This window comes from Acanthaster planci, linkage group LG07 (assembly GCF_054643075.1).
Source record: "Acanthaster planci isolate LZ-2023a linkage group LG07, COTS_SCS, whole genome shotgun sequence".
Lineage (NCBI taxonomy): Eukaryota > Metazoa > Echinodermata > Asteroidea > Valvatida > Acanthasteridae > Acanthaster > Acanthaster planci.
In genome coordinates, this window is record NC_141783.1 from 12,951,205 (window position 1) to 12,972,020 (window position 20,816).

At 43.2% G+C, this 20,816-nt stretch overlaps 1 protein-coding gene across 1 annotated transcript in view; it reads left to right on the forward strand.

The window, feature by feature from the left end:
• The window catches only part of dnah3 (dynein axonemal heavy chain 3), a 52,464-nt gene that overhangs the window by 19,721 nt on the left and 11,927 nt on the right, over window positions 1-20,816 (forward strand). Inside the window, exons 27-56 of the mRNA XM_022239879.2 lie at window positions 48-156; window positions 410-700; window positions 1,064-1,357; window positions 1,720-1,872; window positions 3,636-3,858; window positions 4,189-4,319; window positions 5,095-5,341; window positions 5,863-6,005; window positions 6,278-6,439; window positions 6,853-6,978; window positions 7,488-7,645; window positions 8,010-8,090; window positions 8,377-8,560; window positions 9,135-9,320; window positions 9,977-10,209; window positions 10,874-10,987; window positions 11,720-11,943; window positions 12,528-12,652; window positions 12,843-13,028; window positions 13,455-13,622; window positions 14,231-14,367; window positions 14,849-15,134; window positions 15,855-16,022; window positions 16,606-16,823; window positions 17,269-17,380; window positions 17,735-18,091; window positions 18,665-18,866; window positions 19,355-19,557; window positions 20,041-20,145; window positions 20,484-20,750. Coding sequence (XP_022095571.1) covers window positions 48-156; window positions 410-700; window positions 1,064-1,357; window positions 1,720-1,872; window positions 3,636-3,858; window positions 4,189-4,319; window positions 5,095-5,341; window positions 5,863-6,005; window positions 6,278-6,439; window positions 6,853-6,978; window positions 7,488-7,645; window positions 8,010-8,090; window positions 8,377-8,560; window positions 9,135-9,320; window positions 9,977-10,209; window positions 10,874-10,987; window positions 11,720-11,943; window positions 12,528-12,652; window positions 12,843-13,028; window positions 13,455-13,622; window positions 14,231-14,367; window positions 14,849-15,134; window positions 15,855-16,022; window positions 16,606-16,823; window positions 17,269-17,380; window positions 17,735-18,091; window positions 18,665-18,866; window positions 19,355-19,557; window positions 20,041-20,145; window positions 20,484-20,750 — 5,593 coding nt within the window. The remainder of the gene's footprint in view (window positions 1-47; window positions 157-409; window positions 701-1,063; window positions 1,358-1,719; window positions 1,873-3,635; window positions 3,859-4,188; window positions 4,320-5,094; window positions 5,342-5,862; window positions 6,006-6,277; window positions 6,440-6,852; window positions 6,979-7,487; window positions 7,646-8,009; window positions 8,091-8,376; window positions 8,561-9,134; window positions 9,321-9,976; window positions 10,210-10,873; window positions 10,988-11,719; window positions 11,944-12,527; window positions 12,653-12,842; window positions 13,029-13,454; window positions 13,623-14,230; window positions 14,368-14,848; window positions 15,135-15,854; window positions 16,023-16,605; window positions 16,824-17,268; window positions 17,381-17,734; window positions 18,092-18,664; window positions 18,867-19,354; window positions 19,558-20,040; window positions 20,146-20,483; window positions 20,751-20,816) is intronic.

Sequence of the window (20,816 nt, forward strand, 5' to 3'; positions counted from 1 at the left end):
GTTGGCCCAAGCCCTTGGAGATGTTTACAAGTCTGATGTCTTTCCAGGACACTGATGGGAGCACTGAAGCTGAATCTTGGAGGAGCCCCTGAGGGACCGGCTGGCACTGGCAAGACCGAGACCAGCAAAGACTTGGCGAAGGCTGTGGCCAAACAGGTAATGCTCACAGGAAATGACATCTGACTGGTTGAACACCACTGTAAATGGGGCTCCACTTTGACATAGGGGAAATCAATCTGTATTCCCTGTCAGTGTCCAGGAAGAATCATCTCTATTTCATGGATGACGTTTTCTCCCTCACCATGTCCAGAATTGCCCTCAAAGACCCTTATGCCATAATATAAGAAAAAAGTCATTCTAAGATTGATTGTCAAGACCTGACTTTCTGCATTCTTCTTTCGTCTCGCAGTGCGTGGTGTTCAACTGCTCGGACGGCCTAGACTACAAGGCCATGGGCAAGTTCTTCAAGGGGCTGGCGCAGGCCGGCGCCTGGGCCTGCTTTGACGAGTTCAACCGCATCGAGCTGGAGGTGCTGTCGGTGGTGGCTCAGCAGATTCTCAGCATCCAGCGCGCCATACAGCAGCACCTCAAGAGGTTCCAGTTTGAAGGCACCGAGCTGACGTTGAATCCCACCTGTACCATGTTCATCACCATGAACCCCGGCTATGCAGGGCGTTCTGACCTTCCTGACAATCTCAAGGTAGGAACCTAGTCTGGGTGGCCGAGTTAAAGACGCACTCCAGATCACGCTGTACTCCATAGACTTTATGGGTGCTTTCCTCATAGTGTCATTCCACATCGGAGTCAAAATGGTACTAGACTACGTTCTTACTGTTAGCAACAACTTGTTTTTCATATATTTATATTGACAGCATGGTGTACTCTTAGAATCAATTGTTCCAGAAGGAAGTGGTGCCAATGGCTGCATGGGCTGTGGTAATGGCACTGTCTTTTTCGTCAGAGGTATTTTACTGCATGTGGATTCCAAGAGTATTCCAGACTGTTTTAGCTCAAAGGTCGCGTTGTTTTATTAATAATTTTGTCTTGTTTCTTTTCATTGCAGGTGTTGTTCCGCACGGTGGCCATGATGGTACCAGACTATGCCCTGATTGCCGAGATCAGCTTGTACTCCATGGGTTTTGTGGACGCTCGTAGTCTGGCTGGTAAGATTGTGGCCACCTACAAGCTGTGCTCTGAGTTGCTGTCTTCGCAGCATCACTACGACTACGGCATGCGTGCTGTCAAGTCTGTCCTGACAGCAGCTGGTAACCTGAAGCTCAAGTACCCCGAAGAATTAGAGGCAGTGCTGGTACTCCGCGCCATCAAAGATGTTAACTTGCCAAAGTTCTTAGCCCAGGTAAGGAAACTCAAATCAGACATTCAGACTGACAAAGTTAACCTCTGTTCATATTGAACAGGAATTTAGAAGTATTTCAAAATATGGTAAAAAAAGAAATCAGTCAAAAGATGTCAGATTAAGAAGTTAGTCACAAACCAAAAGTGCTCCTTCAATAAAACTGAAAATTCTCATACATGTCAGGATTTGTTTATCATTTATTGGATTTTGTTTCACCATCCTCAGTAACCAATCAGTGTGGGGCGTAGTTATTTGTCATGATGCAAGTCGGCCATGTTGAATTGATTGACGAGTCACTGGCTGCTTTTCCTCAGGAATTTTAGAATGACTGGTGTATGTGTTAATTTCCTTGTTTTGATCAGGATGTGCCTCTCTTCGAGGGTATCATCAGCGATCTGTTCCCCGGTGTGGTTCTCCCGACACCAGACTATGCCGTCCTCCTGGAGACACTCAATGAGAACATCAAGAAGCTGGGTCTGCAGCCAGTCCCATGGTTCATTGAGAAAATCATCCAGGTACAGTATGTAGCAGTTTGCAGGAACCAGTATGCAAAGCGGCGATGGTGCCTCAAGACTTAATAAGCCCCGTAGACCAACATACAAACCCTGATTTAAAGTTTTATAAACGGTTGTCATTTCAAAGCTAAATCAGCTAACGAAGCCTCTAAATCATTTCAGTGAAATATGAATATTTAATTCTTGTTGACTTGGATTTGATGTGCATGTTAAATTGACCCAATTTGTCATTTGTAACCAAGGAGGTAACTTTAATTCATCGCCTGTGGTCTTATCACGGAACTGGTTGCCAGGAAGTCCACAACAAATGGTGGCATTGGTGATTTACCAGTCTTCAAAAGTATGGTCATCATTTCAAAAAAATCAAATAATTGAAAAAATGATAGATATAAATGCTTGGTAACATAGGTCTCAAAGGATGTCTCTGTCTCAGTTTTTCTCTTTTGGCTAAATCTCTCTAATGACAGATGGTCGCTCCATTCCATAACAGATGTGTGAGATCATGTTGGTACCATCTGGTTTCATGAGGGAGGAATGCGAAATCAAACAAGTGGTTAACCTCAATAAACCGTGCGGTACTGTGCGGTTTACGCGGTTCCTGCTTGAGTTTTTGGGGGTAGGACGCCATGCATACAAACAATGCAGTCATGAATATTCTCCATTGCAGTCCATCCAGGTTATCATTAACAAACAAGACAGGTTGAATGGAGCACTTTTGTGCACAGAAGTCTACATTTGTGGTTGTTCAAGTACAATTAGGAGATCAAAGGATTAGTGTTCTCGCCTGTTGGCCCCTGGGGATCAGTTCAAGCCACAACAAAATTTTTGTCTTGACTATTTTGTCCACACTTTTTCCTTACGGAGGTAGCTGAAATTTTGTTTTTGAACAGTTCTTGAACTAGTCTTTTGTCCGGAATTACCCAAGTATTGGTTTACAAATATGTCTGAGTGACATGCTCATACAGAATATAAAACCATTCCGTACCTCTGTAGTGAATATTCAGACACACGCAAGCAATACAGGCACACACTAATGCTACCTGCAGCTAGTCTGGTTCCCAGACCAACACACGCAGACTGTAATATTGAGCAATCTTTGATACGGTGGGAACCAGCCCAGGAGTCTTCACAACAGATTTTTTTCTTTTGACAGAGGAATGAAGTTGTGATTTACTGTCTAAAAAAATGGTTAACACTGGACTATTCCCAACGTAAAAAATTCCAACAACATCCGTCAGGTTTAAATGTAAGAAAAAAGTAGAACTCTTCCGTGTGACAAAATGAACTGTTACACTGGACGTTAACTAATCAGAGTTAACTTGGACTACACTCCATTCAAATCAACACCTTTAAAGTTGCCATAAGCATGTAGGATAAGCGGGAAATTAGGTCTTGTGGTTTTGCTCTGTTGTGTACTTTGATTGCCACCAGGCTCTTTCATGACAACAGCAAGTTGTGCGTGTTGACCCGTAAGTAATCAGCTCATTAACTGGAAACCTTGAAGTACCCCAAAAAAACTTTAAAAACTGCACAGTACTGCACAGAACCGTGCAAGTCAGCCTCAAAGAACCGCTTGTTTAATTTCAGATCTGCCTCTTATTGTCAATGATGTAGGAGGCAAGACTAGCTCCTAGACGGTGTTAGAACACACCACGTTAAACACCACAGTGCTGATATCCCCTGTAGTGTCTCTGCCGTAGGTTTGGTGTGTGATCTTCTATAATGCCGCTGTATTGATAACAGTGACTTGATTTGGATCCTAGGTGTACGAAATGATGTTGGTGCGTCATGGCTTCATGATAGTGGGCGATCCCATGGGAGGCAAGACAAGCTCCTACAAGGTGCTGGCCAACACCTTGGGAGACCTACACACCGCTGGTTTGATGGGGGAGTTCAGAGTCATTCATGAGGTCATCAATCCCAAGGCTATCACTATGGGTCAGCTATACGGCTCCTTTGATCCAGTGTCCCATGAATGGACCGATGGTGAGTTGATAATCAAGGACGTGTAGTTTGTGTATGCATATATTTGCTAGTTTCCTACACCTATGACACCTCCCTAGTTACTGGCATAGAGGATTTTACACAGGTTGATCTATTCTCTACAGTTCCAGGGCCAACTCTTGAAGAGACTTTTTCAGGACTTCTCCAATTTGTTTCTGTTCATGTTGACGAATGACACTTTGCGTGGTTGAAGGCACTTAAAAAGTCCTTTGTGTGTTTTCCATTCTTACTTGGGCACTCACTGTTAGTTGGTCTGCCACTCCAATGACCAGCAGATAAATGGCGACACATTTTGTGTATGTATGCTATCAGGTGTGTTGGCCAATACCTTCCGTGAGCAGGCAGCCTCCCAGACTGAAGACAGAAAGTGGATCGTGTTTGATGGCCCTGTGGATGCTGTGTGGATTGAGAATATGAACACAGTACTAGACGACAACAAAAAGGTACAGTTTAACAATGCAAGATGAATTAACATGAGCTTCGTCCTTTCACATTGAGAGGTCTGTTATGTGATTGTCATGGCTACTTCTGTATTCTAACATTTTTGACACTCGCTTCATGACTCAAATGTTGGTTTGACCATTCCATTAGATTGACACTTTGAAAAGTTGGAAATTATGTCCATATTGAACTATGTCTGACTCTTACAATTTTCCACCCTTGACGTTCAAATTCTCATAGTTATGATTATGCTGCCATTAACCAAAGAGAACTTGCAGAGCCCACAAAGCAATTAACGGCAGAGCTCCAACCTGTATGTCCCATCTACTGCAAGTTTACACTCCTACAAGAAATCTACAGTCCAGCAACCTGCTACTTCTCAAGGAGCCCTAGTCTCGGCAGTCCTGCGGCGACAGGTCCTTCTCTGTGGCAGCTCCATGCATTTGGAATTCTCTACCCGTTCACCTTAGATCTTGTCCTTGTACTACAAAATTAAAATCACTACTCAAAACCTATTTAATGACATGAGTTTCCAAGGACTAATTTGATTGTTTGTATTACTTTCCATGATTTGTTGGTCTCAAAAGTTTGCTGTGCCTTGAACACCCAATAGGGCGGATATGTGTGCATTTATAAGTCATTATTATTATTATTGTTATTAGAGAACTTGAAGTACAAGTCACCAGTTAAAGTCTTGGCTTTCCTTAGTCATTCTGTGTTTGATAGCTCTAGAATGGTTTCTAGACTTTGTCTTTTGTGTTTTTGTCGTCTCTCCAGCTGTGTCTGATGAGCGGCGAGATCATCCAGATGTCCAACAAGCAGAACCTGATCTTTGAGCCGGCCGACCTGGAGCAGGCCTCGCCGGCCACCGTCAGCCGCTGCGGCATGATCTACATGGAGCCTCACCAGCTGGGCTGGAAGCCCCTGCGTGACTCATACATGGACACGCTGCCCACGTCCCTCAGCCAGGAGCATCGGGAGCTGGTCAATGATCTCTTTGAGTGGCTGGTAGATCCCTGCCTTGGTAAGGGCTCGTTAGTCAAACTTTGGGTCTTGTTTACTCCTCCATCTTTGCACTGACACAAAGAGAATCCAGAATTGACCACTGTTTATCCAGTGGTCCATAATCAAGCTTATTCAATATTTCTGAATGAGTTGACTGAAAACAACATTTTTTGGAAGGACAATCCTTTGTGCACCTTCAAGCTCTCTATGTTTTTAATGGAGTTTGTGTTATAATAGAGCAAAAGGCCACATGACTCCAGGATCAAAAATAGAAAGAATTCAATGCAGAACAGAGTGTAGGTTTTGCTTGATAAGAATCTGTTATTTGTCTTTTTAGAAAAATGTTGACAGAAAAAGTAGGTAACATGCGAATGCAAGGCAATTTTGATGTTGGTCTTTTCAGTAATAATTCAGTGATATTTTTGACTTTGTTTATTTGTAACATCAAACAGCAGATGCTCTCACAACACATGAATTCCTCTGAGTTCTGTCGTTTAAATTCTCTTTTCTTTGCCGCTTTTGACAATTTTTACCTCACAGATTTCATTCGTCATGAATGTAAGCTGTTTATCAACACCTCCAACATCCATTTGGCCCAGTCACTGATGAAGCTCTACACCTGCTTGATGGATGAGATCAAGGACTCTGGGACGGAGGGACACGACACCATGAGCAATCAGCAGGTACTGTCGTCAACCTCAATCCCAGCGTGTACTGTAGAAAACAAGTCCTCTGAGTTATCCTGATGTTAATATTGGGTGGTTGCTACTCCCCTTGGCATAAGTCCCAAACCTTTTGTTAATATGAAGCCAGCATTGATCTCAAGCTTTGTACTTTCTGTGTTAAAAATGGGGAAAAAATGGTTATTGATCTGGTAAAAATAGTGTCAGTTCAGTAATTGAGAATATTCTCTGTTCTCTAAATCCTGTTCGTTCTTATTTGGGTCCTTCTCCAGATCACCCTCTGGCTGCAGGGCCTGTTCCTGTTCTGTGTGGTCTGGTCTCTGGCTGGGACCATGAACGGCGACAGTCGCAAGAAGTTTGACCAGTTCTTCCGTTTGTTGATCAGTGGCACCCACCCTGACCACCCCAAGCCAAAGAGCATCAAGATCACCAAGGTAAAGAGACTTCTGACCAGAATAGTGAATATGAGAACAGATATATCCGTGAACTTATCCATGGACCTGGGCCAGGTGTTGTCTAAACACATCAGTAGCATGGATACTGGTGGACTGATAGCTGTGACAAACCACTAGCTTCAATTTCATGTCACTGCCTATAATTGGTGCTGATGTAATCTATGCTCAGAACGAAAATTTGTTTTGTGCCATTATTTCTGCTCTAGTTGCTCTGTTGAAAGTTGCTCTCCTTAGCAGAACGGCCTTTTATTGTCTCCACTGTCATTACTCACATCTCAGTTTGAGTGACATTACTCAACATGACTCATCTTACATTTACCTTGGAGATCTATGTGCTATTATACAAATGCCTGATGTGATTTACTCCTCACTTTTTTCATTTGTCCTTTTAGAGCAACTCCTTCCCAGAGCGGGGTTCCATCTTTGATTTCTACTTCCAAAAGCAGGCCAGCGGCTCCTGGTGTGAGTGGATTGACTACTTGGATAAATCCAAGCTCAAGATTCCTGCCGGGGCCAAAGTAAGTGACATGCAAGAATATCCGTTCAACTTGCCATTTATTTCTAGACAGTGATGTTCAGTCAGTGTTACATTCACAGGCACTGATGAGTCCTTAGCAGGGAAAGCATGCATAAATCTAACAGCACCTATTTTTTGATATCTTAAGTCAATTCAACATGGCTTATTCTCAACACACATCACTGGAGAATATCTTTTTGTTCAGTGGACTCAAAACATTGTCTCATGTTGCCTACTTGTGTGAGTTGCAAGTGTTTTAAGTACATTATATTTAACTTCAGCACCCCTCACCAGGGCACAGGATCTTCAGACCACAATACATAGTAAGTGTATCAAATTGGAATCAACTACCCATCCCTCATATCTACATGCAAACTGTGATTTTGCGGTCAGCTAAAACGAAGATGCAGCAGCAAACGCAGTCTTCCCCTCGTACGTCTGTCTGTGTGGCCCAAGTTCTTGCTCCAGACTGTATCCCCAGAACTTTATTTCATTCTGTTCACTTTGTAGGTGAGCGACCTGATTATCCAGACCAATGACACCGCCCGTCAGATCTATTTCTTAGATACCTACATGACCCACGCCAGACCCATGCTCTTCATTGGGCCCACTGGTACCGGCAAGTCTGCCATTACCAATGACTACCTGGTGGGATTGCCCAAAGAACAGTGAGTGATCAGCCCTCATGAACTTTATAAAGCCCCGGGTGTTGACGTGATTATTTGCAATATTCGTCAGTGAAAGTGTTGTTTTCATTTGTTAGTGATTTTCGGCATTTTTTATATTTTTTTGAGCAGTCCCCATCCCAAATGAAAGGGGGTCCCATTCACATTTGTCCCTGCCAGTATTTTGAGATCATTTGGAAGCAGTGTTTTGCTCATCACGTATTTGCTGCCTGAATTGTTCTCAAATGTGTCCTCATCATCAAGATATTTCAGCAATACACAGCTCTTTTGGGGGGGCTACAGCATTGAAACAGTTTTCAGATTCGTGGATTGGAGTCTTTAATTTGTTCTTGTTTTTTTACCTCAGTTACATTCCCAACAACATCAACTTCTCAGCCCGCACGTCAGCTAATCAGACACAGGATATTATCATGTCCAAACTAGACAGGTAGGTATTGTAGTCAGTTATCAGGTTATGGAATTGTCTCTGTTAATTACTGAACCTACATTTTGTTGAGAAAAAAGTAAAAACGAGAAAAAATTAAAAACGTAGTATACTACTAATGCAGCATAATTGTAACAAGATCTCAATATTTGTGATTTGTGAAAAGTGATTTCAAACAGTTCCGTATTAATGATGGTAGCATCTCTGTAGTTCCCAACTAAAGTTGGAGGTTCCTTCAAATGCTAGACTGTTTTATTTTTAATAAACAATGCCTTTACTACTGTTTCAGACGGCGCAAAGGTGTGTACGGTCCCCCCATGGGCAAGAAATGTGTGATCTTTGTGGACGACCTGAACATGCCTGCCAAGGAGAAGTATGGTGCCCAACCTCCTATTGAGCTTCTTAGACAGTGGGTGGATCACGGCCACTGGTTTGACAGAAAGGATACCTCCAAACTAGAGATGGCTGATGTGGTGGGTATTCATACACTTGGTAAATTCAGAAGTCAAAGATGGTCACATGACCAGTCACATGACTCTGACACTGATTTTAAATGTTACGTAATAACGCCCAAATCATGCTTGCTATTTGTCTTATTTAGCACATGATTTGGGGCTGCTGCGGCAGAAAAGATATACATATGCCCACTGAAAAAAATTACCTGTGAAAGCGTAGGAATATGTCGTAATGTACTTTTGACTAATTCTCTGCTAATTTCTCGCTTAGTGCTTAACTTTGCTGAACTCTGTTTCTGTTCACTACCTTTGTGAAATTAGGGGCTGCAGGAATAGAAGTCTAATTCAGTCAAAGCTAAAATTCCAAGGAAGGTCAACTTTCAGACTTCCTGTGATGTGGAAAATGTGGGATGTTCAGTTTTGGCCAGTGTCAAACAGTTAAAGCTCTTTTGACATGGTCATTTTGATGTAAATTTGTGTTTCTTGTAAGAGTGTTGCATTTCTTCACTTGAAAGTATAGTCGTGCATGGAGCCAGTATGGACGTATTCCTTTTCCACATTTCAATCTGTTGTCTTTGCCTCCTTTGTCCAGTTATTAGTGGCTGCTATGGGACCACCAGGAGGAGGTCGGAATGACATCACTGGTCGCTTCACCAGACACATGAACATTGTCGCCATCGACTCCTTTGATGACGCCACCATGACCAAGATCTTCACGGCCATCGCCGATTGGCACTTTGCTCAGGGATTCGATTCGGCCTTCGTCAGGCTCGGAAAGGTAACTGAACATCGTCAGTGGCGGTTTGTGTTATGTTGTCATCGTTAAGCAGTTCGCAGATGTTTCAAAAATTTCTTTGTGATCAGGTCGGTAGAGATGGTCCCTGTCTGGTTGCTGAAGTGTCATGATTGTCACATTTGTTTTCTCTGTTGGTAATGTGGATCATGCCTAAGATTCTGTCACCGTTCCTCTTTTTGGTTTGGTTTGTGAGTAGTCAAGTAAATACAACGGTGTGTGGAATGTTTTTGGAATGTCATTTACAGCTGATGAGAATGTGCCTCATCATCCTGTGAATCAGTTTGAAAGCCATTAGCCCGGTACCACAATATCCAGTGAATATAGCAAGACGAAGGCTAAGTCACAGTGTATTATAGCTTTAGTGTACAGCCTATGTCAGTGGATGCACTGGTAGTGAAAGATTTTACTCTATCGTACACCGCGACTATGGCAGATTGGGTTACCAGACTGGGTAGTTTTACAGCACCTTGAACTACCGATTTGAGAAACTTACTGTTCTTAGAGGATGATACAGTTAGTTTTTTTTTCTCACTGTGTTTTATTTTTTTCTCATATCATTCGTCTATGATCAGATTGTTACTGTGGAATGCCAATTACTGAAATGGTCATTTAATTTGTTTGTGTTGATCTGACCTCAGATCATGGTGATGGCCACCATGGGTGTTTACAAGGCCACTGTCAGTAACTTTCTGCCCACTCCGTCCAAGTCTCACTATGTCTTCAACCTGCGCGACTTTGCCCGCGTCATCCGTGGCGTCCTGCTCATCCCCAGCACCCACCTCAAGGAGGATGACAAGGACAAGCTCATCCGGCTCTGGATCCATGAGGTCTACCGAGTCTTCTACGATCGCCTGGTAGATGACAAAGACAGGTCAGTTCATTTTAAGTCTCTCTGACACTGGTCAGAGACAATTCTGGTATTTGAGGACTTAGCACATGCACTCAAATCACATATTAGAAATGCATCAACATTATGTTCTCCAAGCGGAAAGTAAAAAGGGTGTGTTTCTACATAATAACGATGGTCCTTTGGTTGGTGCTCTTTACGTGTGCAGGGAGGTTCATGCATGTTTGGTGCAGGACGCACTAAGCATGAACGACCAATTTCGCTCGGAAGGCCTTTTCGTTACATTTGAGCCAGGTTGAAAAACTCCCCACAAGCTTGTCTTATCTTTGCCAATGAGAGGGCACTTCTCCTTGTTCCTTTGCAGAAATGTCAAGAAAGTGGAGCCGTGTCCAGATGACTCGGTTATGCCTTGATGTAACACAGACTTTCATGGAATTACATGAAGCTGCAATCTAGCAGCTGCCAGAGGCATCTATGCTGTTTCCAGCCACAGCCAAGTCATACTGACACGGCTTTTACTTCAGCTCAAACTCTGTTGATGACATGCCTCATAAAATCTGTGCCTTTTTTAGACCTCCAAAATGACCCACAATTTCTGAAGAACATTTGCACAGATTTGTAATTGCTAGTTTGTTGTTCTGTGTTTTTTCTTTTTTGATTGCAAGTATTTTTACTGTTTCTCTTCCAGACTGACCTTCTTTGACATTGTCAAGGAGATGACTCAGTCTCACTTCAAGACGAGTGTCGATAAAGTGCTGAGCCATTTGACACCGAGTGGAAAACTCATCGACGATAACGTCAGGTATAGTCAGTCCTTAAAGTTAATAACCTGAAACAGCTGTTTTCTGACAGACTCAAACGTACAAGGTCTCATAATCCTTGTGCTCTGCCTTACAGGTGGAGGTTGATGAAGAAGAAACCAGTCTATAAGACATTTTTCACAAAAACAAAACTTATTTTGACCGCAAGAAGAAGAGTTTTATGTCAAGATGATAACACATAAACAAGCATTTCACCCTTCGCCTGCATAGTATATAACAGTATGAAAAGCTTCCAGTCCGTTCCGGCAGCTGCTGAGAAATTTTGACGGGCTCTTTCTGGGCGTAACTTATACCTTCAACATCTTGCTCACTAGTGTGGTCATCTTACCATAACACTATCTAGCTTGGTCAGTCCTCCAACTGGGAACACTGTTCAATCACAAGTTCCAAAAACTTGTGGTACATTTATCACAGTTCACTATTTCACATTCTTGTACCTCTTGGAAAAATGCGTTTTTGTAACAGTGTGAATAAAATAGCTGCACTACAATGCTCTTTAGTCACTGATTTGACCATTCTCTGCTCATACTGTTTCAATAGAATATTTAAGTCTTGAGCCCTTTTCCAATATATGCTTATACACTGTAAACTCAGTGTTGCCAAGGGGTTGTGAACATTTCACACATGTACTATGGTGGGACTTGAACCCACGCCCTCCGGCTTACAAGTGCAGAGTTCCCGTCATCTTGTAAAACCTCCGCTCTTGCACACAGGAGTCTGTTCTTTGGCGACTACACCAATCCGGACAGCGACCAGAAGGTGTACGACGAGGTGACCGACTTGAAGGAATTGACCTCCACCATGCAGTTCTACCTGGGGGAGTACAATCAGATCAGCAAGGCCCCCATGAGTCTGGTCATGTTCAAGTTTGCCATCGAGCACATCTCCAGGGTCAGCCGGGTGCTGAAGCAGGACAACGGGCACGCTCTCTTGATCGGTGGGTCTGGTCGGAGAGGGGTAGTTGACCTTTTGTAATGCCTTCCTATGCGGAATTTCACGCTGATGGCGTATGGTCAAAATTACCCAGTCTACTGCGTTAATACTTGGGTGGGTTTTGTGCTCATCAGTGAGTTGAGATCCCCCATGTTTTCATGAGGAAAAACGTTGCGTTACCCAGCAGCAGTATCCTGTGTGTTATGACAGTTGCTTTTCTCTGGTTTTGTGCACACTTTGTCTTTGCCTTGAAATAATCCATGTTACAGGGGGTGGCTCTTAATATTTCTTGCTTTTTCTGTAGCGGGGATGGTTGTGTATAGAGAGCATAAGCCATGCAGTTTTAGTGAGGGCTACAGTGAGGGAAAGGTTGCTTCTATATTATATTTGTCATGCATCTGTCGGGAGTAGTGTTCAATCAGAATACTGCCAGGGTTACTGAAATCAGATGTCAGTGATGATACATTGTAAGCAAGATCTGCTAGTATTTGTAGTAGAAGTTGTCAAAGTACCTCTGAGACATATGCTAAAACTGTTCACAATCATGCCTTGTAGTCAGGATATCTTGATACCTCCTCCTGTCTGCAGGTATTGGAGGCAGTGGTCGTCAGAGTGCTACCAAGCTGTCCACCTTCATGGCAGACTATGAACTCTTCCAGATTGAAATTACTAAGAACTACACCAACAATGAATGGAGAGAGGATATCAAAAAGGTAATCTACTTAAAGAGGTACTTTCTGGAAATTGTTGTGTCATGCAACTCAATTTGACACTCTGTTTTCCTAAAATCGTTCCTTTTGTTGAGCTTTTTTAAACATTTTTCATTTGAAGTTTTCCTAAGCAGTCTGCTTTCTTACCAATTGTTCAACATTCCTCTAATCAGAGATTTGTCTCTCTCTCTAGCTCCTGTTGAAATCTGGTGCCGAGGGCAAGCAAACGGTCTTCCTCTTCAGCGACAACCAGATCAAGGATGAGTCCTTTGTGGAAGACATCAACATGATCCTGAACACCGGTGATGTGCCCAACCTGTTCCCCGCCGACGAGAAGGCTGAGTTGATCGAGAAAATGCAGCAGGTGGCTCGGATGGAGGTAAAGTGAAACGAACCTCACTCTTGAAATGTTTAAAACAGCAAGACCTCAACACTTTCACATAAGTATAAGATCATTTGTACACTGTAAATACCTGTATAATGTAAATTATGAGCAGGGCTGTGAATTGGGTTTTTAGTGATAGGCTTTTCTGAAGATCACTTAATCTAATTCAAATGGACAGGAATTGTTTTTTGGCTGAGCAAAGGAAGCCAACTGAAGAAGGATTGCAACAAATAAAACTCTTTCATTTGAACGATACTGACATTATCAAGTGAGTTATCCAGTCCAATATTAGCACTCTCCCAGTTTGTTAATTTCCATATTCACTGCAAGTTTGTCATGTGGTAAATGGATATCCATTGATTTGATTTATGTGGGATTTTCATTGTTGAATCCGTGGCATCCTCGCATCAAAATGCACAGGGTAGGAAGATTGAAGCCACTCCGCTGGCCATGTACAACTACTTCATTGAGAAAGTCCGGAAGAACCTGCACGTGGTGCTGGCCATGAGCCCCATCGGAGACACGTTCCGCAATCGGCTCCGGATGTTCCCCTCTCTCATCAACTGCTGCACCATCGACTGGTTCCAGGTAAGGGCGCTGATCTGTCGGCATCATACAGTCTGTGTCACCTGCCCGTCTGCTGTTTTTTGATCAGCGGTGCTACTTAGCACATGGTGTACAAGGCAGTAAACATTGATATTTGTCGTAGGAAGATTTCTTCAGGAGAATGATAGGAATGTACACTATTTATTGACCAAAACTCCCAAAGTAGTGTAAAACAGTTATGGGTGACTGAAGCATCGGGGTTTGTCAGGCTTAATTGTATGTACATCTAAAAACCATTCCTGTCTTGTTTTAACAGTTTCAACTGTATTGACTGGAGATTATTGCTGGAGGTTGTACATCGTTACGATTCACAGGTTCACATTGACGTTGCACTGTTTTCATAATTACTTGCCTGGAGAGTTTCGGATAACAAGGAAAAGCAGTTTGATGCTTGATGCAAATGGATGCTTATTGTCCGCGTCTTTAATGAAGAATTCATTAAGATCTTGTCATCTTGTAGTGACTTGGCTATACCCCTTGAATCTCTCTGCTTGTATTCCACAGACAGTGTTGTCCTGTTTTGGGGCTTGCATAATTACGGAGTCCGTGTAGTGTCGTAATGAATGCCTCTTGCTGTTTGTCTTCTTAAGCCCTGGCCAGAGGATGCCCTGGAGATGGTGGCCAACACCTTCCTGGAAGATATCGAAGACATTGATGACAACGTCCGCAAGGAGTGCGTCTTCATGTGCAAACACTTCCATGAGAGTGTACGCAAACTCTCCGAATCGTAAGTCAGTGTGTTACCATTTCCATATGAGCACAGGATCACTGTAATCTCAGGAAGGCCCCCAGTAATGGCAGGATCACTTTACCATATATCTTACAATGTAACTGGCCTTTGATGCTGTCTCTATCTCTTTCAGTAGGTGGTGCAACTGTGTTACCATTACTTGGGAGGGCCCTGTGCTCATCGTGCATTTCAAAGGAGTTTTAAGTAACAAAATAAATATGATCTTGATGTTACTTTATTTTCCCTTCAAACTCAGTGCTTTCTGAGAACCTTAACAAATCTTCATGGACTTTTTCTTGTGAGACTCTATCCTTCGCATCTCAAGATTTTTCTGTTGGGTAGTCAGAAGTGTAGATAGCATTCACTCAGTGAATAGAAGATTCTCCAACTGATAATCAAGTTATTGTCTTCAAGAATATATTAAGACATTCAAGAGAATGTAGACGTGTCAATAAATTCTGCGATCCTTTCTGGACAGATTCCTGGAGCAGCTGCGCCGGCACAACTACGTGACCCCTACCTCCTACCTGGAGCTGATCCTGACCTTCAAGAAGTTGCTGGGCCTGAAGCGGGCCGAGATCATGACACTGAAGAACCGCTACCTGGGCGGCCTGGAGAAGCTGGCCTTTGCCTCCTCCCAGGTGGCCGTCATGCAGGAGGAGCTGACGGCGCTGCAGCCAGAGCTCATCAAGACCTCGGAGGAGACGGAGAAACTGATGGAGAAGATTGAGCAGGACACGGTGGAGGTGGAGGCACAGAAGGAGGTCAGTTAATCATCAGTCAGTTGACAGGCTATGCAGGTCCACGACCAAGATCAGCCAGCAATTATTTCTGACCCATTCTCTGAAATGATTCACAAGGCTTTTTTTCTATAATTTTGTTTCAGTTTACATTTGAAAGAGCAAGCAATGTGTTTGTGTTACTGTATCTTATTTTGACATCCTGGTGGAAATAAATAAACTTTTTCCAGTTTTCAAATCACTTCTAATGATTAACCAAGTTTTAATTTAAAGTTTTTGGAATGCATTTTTTTTTAAAAATCACTAGCAAAATTGAGAATATTTTGCTCATTCGTGTGGATTAATTCTTGCTTATTTTTGAATTTTTTTTTCTTTTAACCGTTGGAGTTTTCCCTTATTTTACTAAGAAACAGTGTTATAGTTGAGTCCATCACAAGTCCCTCCACAAATCTGGAATTAGGGCTCTCACAAGACCATTCATATCGGTAACAGGGTTAACAAAGACAGGGACATGCTTTTGTCACAGTTCATTTGAATAGCTTGTAACTTGGCTTAAGACCGATGAGTTGTGATGGAATAGTAGGGACTTGCAGGGATTTATGATGGACTTGGTCCTAACATGGTTAAGAAATACTGAACTTCACTGTGTATTGCATCTCATGCCAATGATGGGTTTTGTTAGATTGGAGAATCCGTGAAGGAGATCTTTATACTGACAAGCATGGTTTGTGTTTCGTCGTGTAGGTTGTAGCAGCTGATGAAGCCGTAGCCAACAAGGCAGCCGATGAGGCTCAGGCTATCAAGAGCGACTGCGAGAGTGACCTAGCAGAAGCCATCCCAGCATTGGAGGCAGCCTTAGCCGCTCTCAACACCCTCAAACCCAGCGACATCTCCATGGTCAAGGCCATGAAGGTTAGCATATTGTGTTCTTACGTCTTGTGAAAATTTTAAGCATCAGGCAAGATCTCTTTTTTTAAACAAGTGTTGGAATGATACCATTCCATCATATTATGGCATTTCTATCAATGCTAAGTTAAATGTCAGGAAATGTTGTGGGTTTGCTTGAGAATAGCCAAGAAGCACCTGATCAAATGTAGTCAGCTAACCAAAAACCTTTAAAAGCAGTCATTTGAAGGAATGGTACCAGAAGCAAATGTTAAGGCCTTCTCATTCTCTTAAAATGAGGTGATGGATACCTCATCTTTAAGGACATTTGCACTTCAGAAGAACCAGCGGCTGTGGAATGTATCTTTGTCCAGCCAAAAATGATAAATGCACTGATTTAGGGAAGTGCTAGAAGCACTGATGATCACTTCAAGCCCCAGTTTCTTAACGGAGGAATGCAGAATTAAACAAGGTGTAACTTGAGGGTTTAACCCGAGGTGCCCCACAAAAGCTTTGTTTAGCCTCGTGTAATCCCCAAGGTAAACCTCAAGCTACCCAAAGTTGAATTTTACACTGACCACTTAACTGGATTGCTGCCCTCCCCTCTCAGAACCCACCCAGCGGTGTCAAGCTGGTCATGGAGGCCATCTGCATCATGCGGAACATCAAGGCCGAACGCAAGCCGGACCCCTCCGGCTCGGGCAAGATGGTGGAGGATTACTGGGGTCCCTCCCAGAAGCTGCTGGGCGACATGAAGTTCCTGGACCACCTCAAGACCTACGACAAGGATAACATTGCCCCCGCCGTCATCAAGAAGATCCGAGACAAGTACGCTGAAATTACACCCAACCAACCAACTGTTTCAATCCACCTGATAAATATTGAATAGCCAGTCTTCCTCGTTTCATTGGTTAATGTTTTGTAGACCCCAAGCACATACCGTGACAGGTGGAAATATGACGTGCATACCATTGCCGTTGTACAATGGTGTTGAAGATTTTGGGCATACTGATGGGACATGTACCCTGAGTCTTCCTCCGCCTTGGAGCACCCAAGAGTTTGTCACACATTGGCAACTCTTTTTTTTTATACACTTCATTGCTTTGTCCTCCAAAAATCTTATCCTTTAGCCTTGTAAGAGGCTGGTTGAAAGTGAGATTGATCACAAGATTGAAACCGTATTAATTTCTTGCTTGTCCTGTAATGTGTCTAATGACGGAACCCCTTTCCACATTTGGAATGTACATTTTTCCCATACCTACTTTCTTCCTAGGTATATTCCAAACCCTGACTTTGAGCCGTCTGTCATCCGTAACATCTCCACGGCCTGCGAGGGTCTGTGTAAGTGGGTGCGAGCCATGGATGTGTACGACAGAGTTGCAAAGGTGTGTATCTTGCAAATCGGTTCAGTCTCTTCAAACTTAAGCTACATTATGCTTATATTTTTACATTTGCTTGTAAATGCAAATGACAATCCCAGGTAGTGTTTAGTAGACAGCTCTGACATTTTTCACATTAATGATTGTTCACAAGGAACTGGGTGCACGGTGATAAAGGAGTACTTTTGTTGCAGTTCATTGAAATCAGACTAGATGTCATATGTTGGTGGTGGGATCGTGTGGGGTCTTCTGATGTTCTTAATTAAGAGGTCTCAACCTAAACACCGATCAGAGTCAAGAATTTGGCCCTGAAGAAAGACAAGATACGGAGCTTCAGGCTAGTGTGCTGTTCTTGTTCAGGTGGTAGCCCCCAAGAAAGCCAAGCTGGCCGAGGCTGAGGCAGAGCTGGCCGTGCAGATGGACATGCTGAACACCAAGCGGGCCCAGCTCAAGGCTGTGACGGACAAGCTGCAGGCCCTGAACGAGCAGCTGGACGCCATGGTGCAGAAGAAGAAGGAGCTGGAGGCCAACATCGAGCTGTGCTCCCAGAAGCTGGTGCGAGCCGAGAAGCTGATCGGCGGGCTGGGCGGGGAGCGAGACCGCTGGAACGAGGCGGCCAGCATGCTGGGGGAGAAGTACATCAAGATCATCGGCGATGTGTTGATCTCCTCTGGGGTGGTGGCTTACCTGGGCGCCTTCACGGTGGATTTCAGACTGGTGGGTCTCGGACGGTGCTCAATCATAAAGCAATTACTGGCATTAAGAAAGGATAAGCAGTCTTGAAAACCTCAGGCAGCATTTCGACTATTGTTGACATTTCTTGAACTTGAACTTTTAGCCCATGCTTTTGGACAGACACCAGAGGCATGCCCTCACATTATGTTTTATTGTATAACTCACTGAAAATGATATCACTTATTACTGAAATTAACCCGCTTTGCTTCTTAGCTTGCTCTGTCTTTTAATTTCTGGACAGAAAAGTGTTTCTCTTGTCGCTTTCCATCTGTCCTGTTCCCATTTTGCGGATACACTGCTTGTAGTGAACCAACAATTTCCTGGCAGGCCCTTTTAAGGCCAACTTTTAGCTTCAAAAGAAGTTTTATTTGGAAATAGGGCAACTTCTTGGCTCCTTGTTTATGTAGTGGTTATTTCTAAACATTCATGATCTCAGATTTTAAAATGTTCTTCAGACATGAAGTGACCGTCGCCATCTTCTTGAGAAATAGGCCGTACAGACTTAGTCAGGATTGAGAAACCGAAAGCAGATGTTGTGTGTTTTTTGTTCGATAGAAAGCAACTGAAGAGTGGCAGAAGCTGTGCCAGGAGCGACTGATTCCATGCTCTGACACCTTCTCCCTGAGTGCAACCCTCGGCGAGCCAGTCAAGATCAGAGCCTGGAACATCGCTGGCTTACCGGTGGACTCTTTCTCAGTGGATAACGGTATCATAACATCCAACTCCCGCCGTTGGCCTCTCATGATAGATCCGCAAGGTGAGCGGGGAATACATCTTCATCAGTGGGAAACATCTTCATTGAAGTTATTTTTTTCAGATAAACTTGATTGGAGAATGCCAGAGAGACACGATCCATATTTTGTAGTTGAACACAAATCAAAGAAGTGTAGAAATAACTTAGTTTTAATTTTGTGTAACCACAAAGTCCACATTTGCTACCTAAAATGTAGAATGAAAAATTGTAAGAGAAATTGAATCAAGATTGCCAGCGTGACACAATCTGTGTGTTTTTTTTATTTTTTTTAATATTTTTTTTCCCTTAGGTGAAAATAAATCAAACTATTCTGTAAATTACCTTCAGTTTGACTACCCAGAACTTCCTCGTATGCTGCATAAAATATAAAATATACAGCTGTTTGCGGTACAAGTAAAAGTTTTTCTACAGAGGCCTTCATGTTAGACGTTCTTACATACCATTTATGTCAAATGATTGCAATATCTAACAGAGTAATTTATATCTTACAGGTCAGGCCAACAAATGGGTCAAGAACATGGAAAAAGCCAACCAGCTGTCCATCATCAAGTTGTCTGACAGCAACTACGTGCGCACCCTTGAAAACGCCATCCAGTTTGGCAAGCCGGTGCTGCTGGAGAACGTTGGGGAAGAGTTGGATCCTCTGCTGGAGCCGGTATTGCTGAAGCAGACATTCAAGCAACAAGGAGTGGAGGTAAGCTGGAGATTTGGAGGCGTCGGAAACAACTCTGGGTGGGCATATGGTGGGATTGACGCTTTCCATCGTAAAAGCTCTGCTGTTGCACTGTGTAGCATGACATTTAAAAGTAATGGCGTCCAGTCTATCTGAAAAAAAAGGGAAAGGACTGCGACAGGGTTCACTGGTTATAAGTATTTTGATCACTTATCAAAGTAGTGAAATATTTTAACTCCAACGCACATGGCATTTTTACCAGGAACCTAATAAATCCATTGCTGTTCAGGGAACGAAAGAGTACATTGTTTTTTTGTATTATGAAGGGGCCATCAAGCCCCATTTGAATTTGCATTACCTCAATACAACAATGTTCTCTTCAAGTGATGAATTTCAAAGGATTAGGGAAGGTTGAAAATGACTACAGGATTTCATTTTATACTGGTTGTTTTGGGTTGGATATTAAATTGAAATGACTGGTTTATTTCATTTCTTTACTGACAGTATCTACGTCTGGGAGAGAACCTGATTGAGTATTCCCATGACTTCCGATTCTACATCACAACCACACTCAGGAACCCTCACTACCTGCCTGAGATTTCTGTCAAGGTAAGGTCAGCCGGTAGGGGGGAGGTGAGGCTTTCTTTTGGGAAAAAAGAATTTCTGGTACTACGTTTTGAAGAGCTTTGGAAATCTCTTGTTAGTCTGTATGGGTTGATTCTCTCAAAACTCTGTAGAACTTGTTGTGAATATGGATAAATTGGTTCCTGGTTTTGATTTGCAGTGGGTTCTGGATTTTCTTGCTTAACCCTAACCATGTTGAACCCAACAAGGTTATGCAGGATTTCAATGGTCCCTAGGGGGTTAGGGTTAATTTATCATACAAATTCTCACCTTTCTTGAGTGCATGTACCCAACCCTCCCCAATCAATCTTCACCGTGGCCAGGTCGTCCTGCTGAACTTCATGATCACCCCCTTGGGTCTACAAGACCAGCTGCTGGGCATCGTGGCTGCCAAGGAGAAGCCTGAGTTGGAGGAGAAGAAAAACCAGCTGATCCTGGAGAGCGCCGCCAACAAGAAGCAGCTCAAGGAGATCGAGGACAAGATCCTGGAGGTGCTGTCGTCCTCGGAAGGCAACATCCTGGAAGACGAGACGGCCATCAAGGTGCTGTCCTCCTCCAAGATGCTGTCGGAGGAGATCTCTGCAAAGCAGGTGGGAATTCCCTGGATGCCAGGTTTTTTTTTCATGCTCAGAAAATTTTGCTTAACGCCGGAAAAA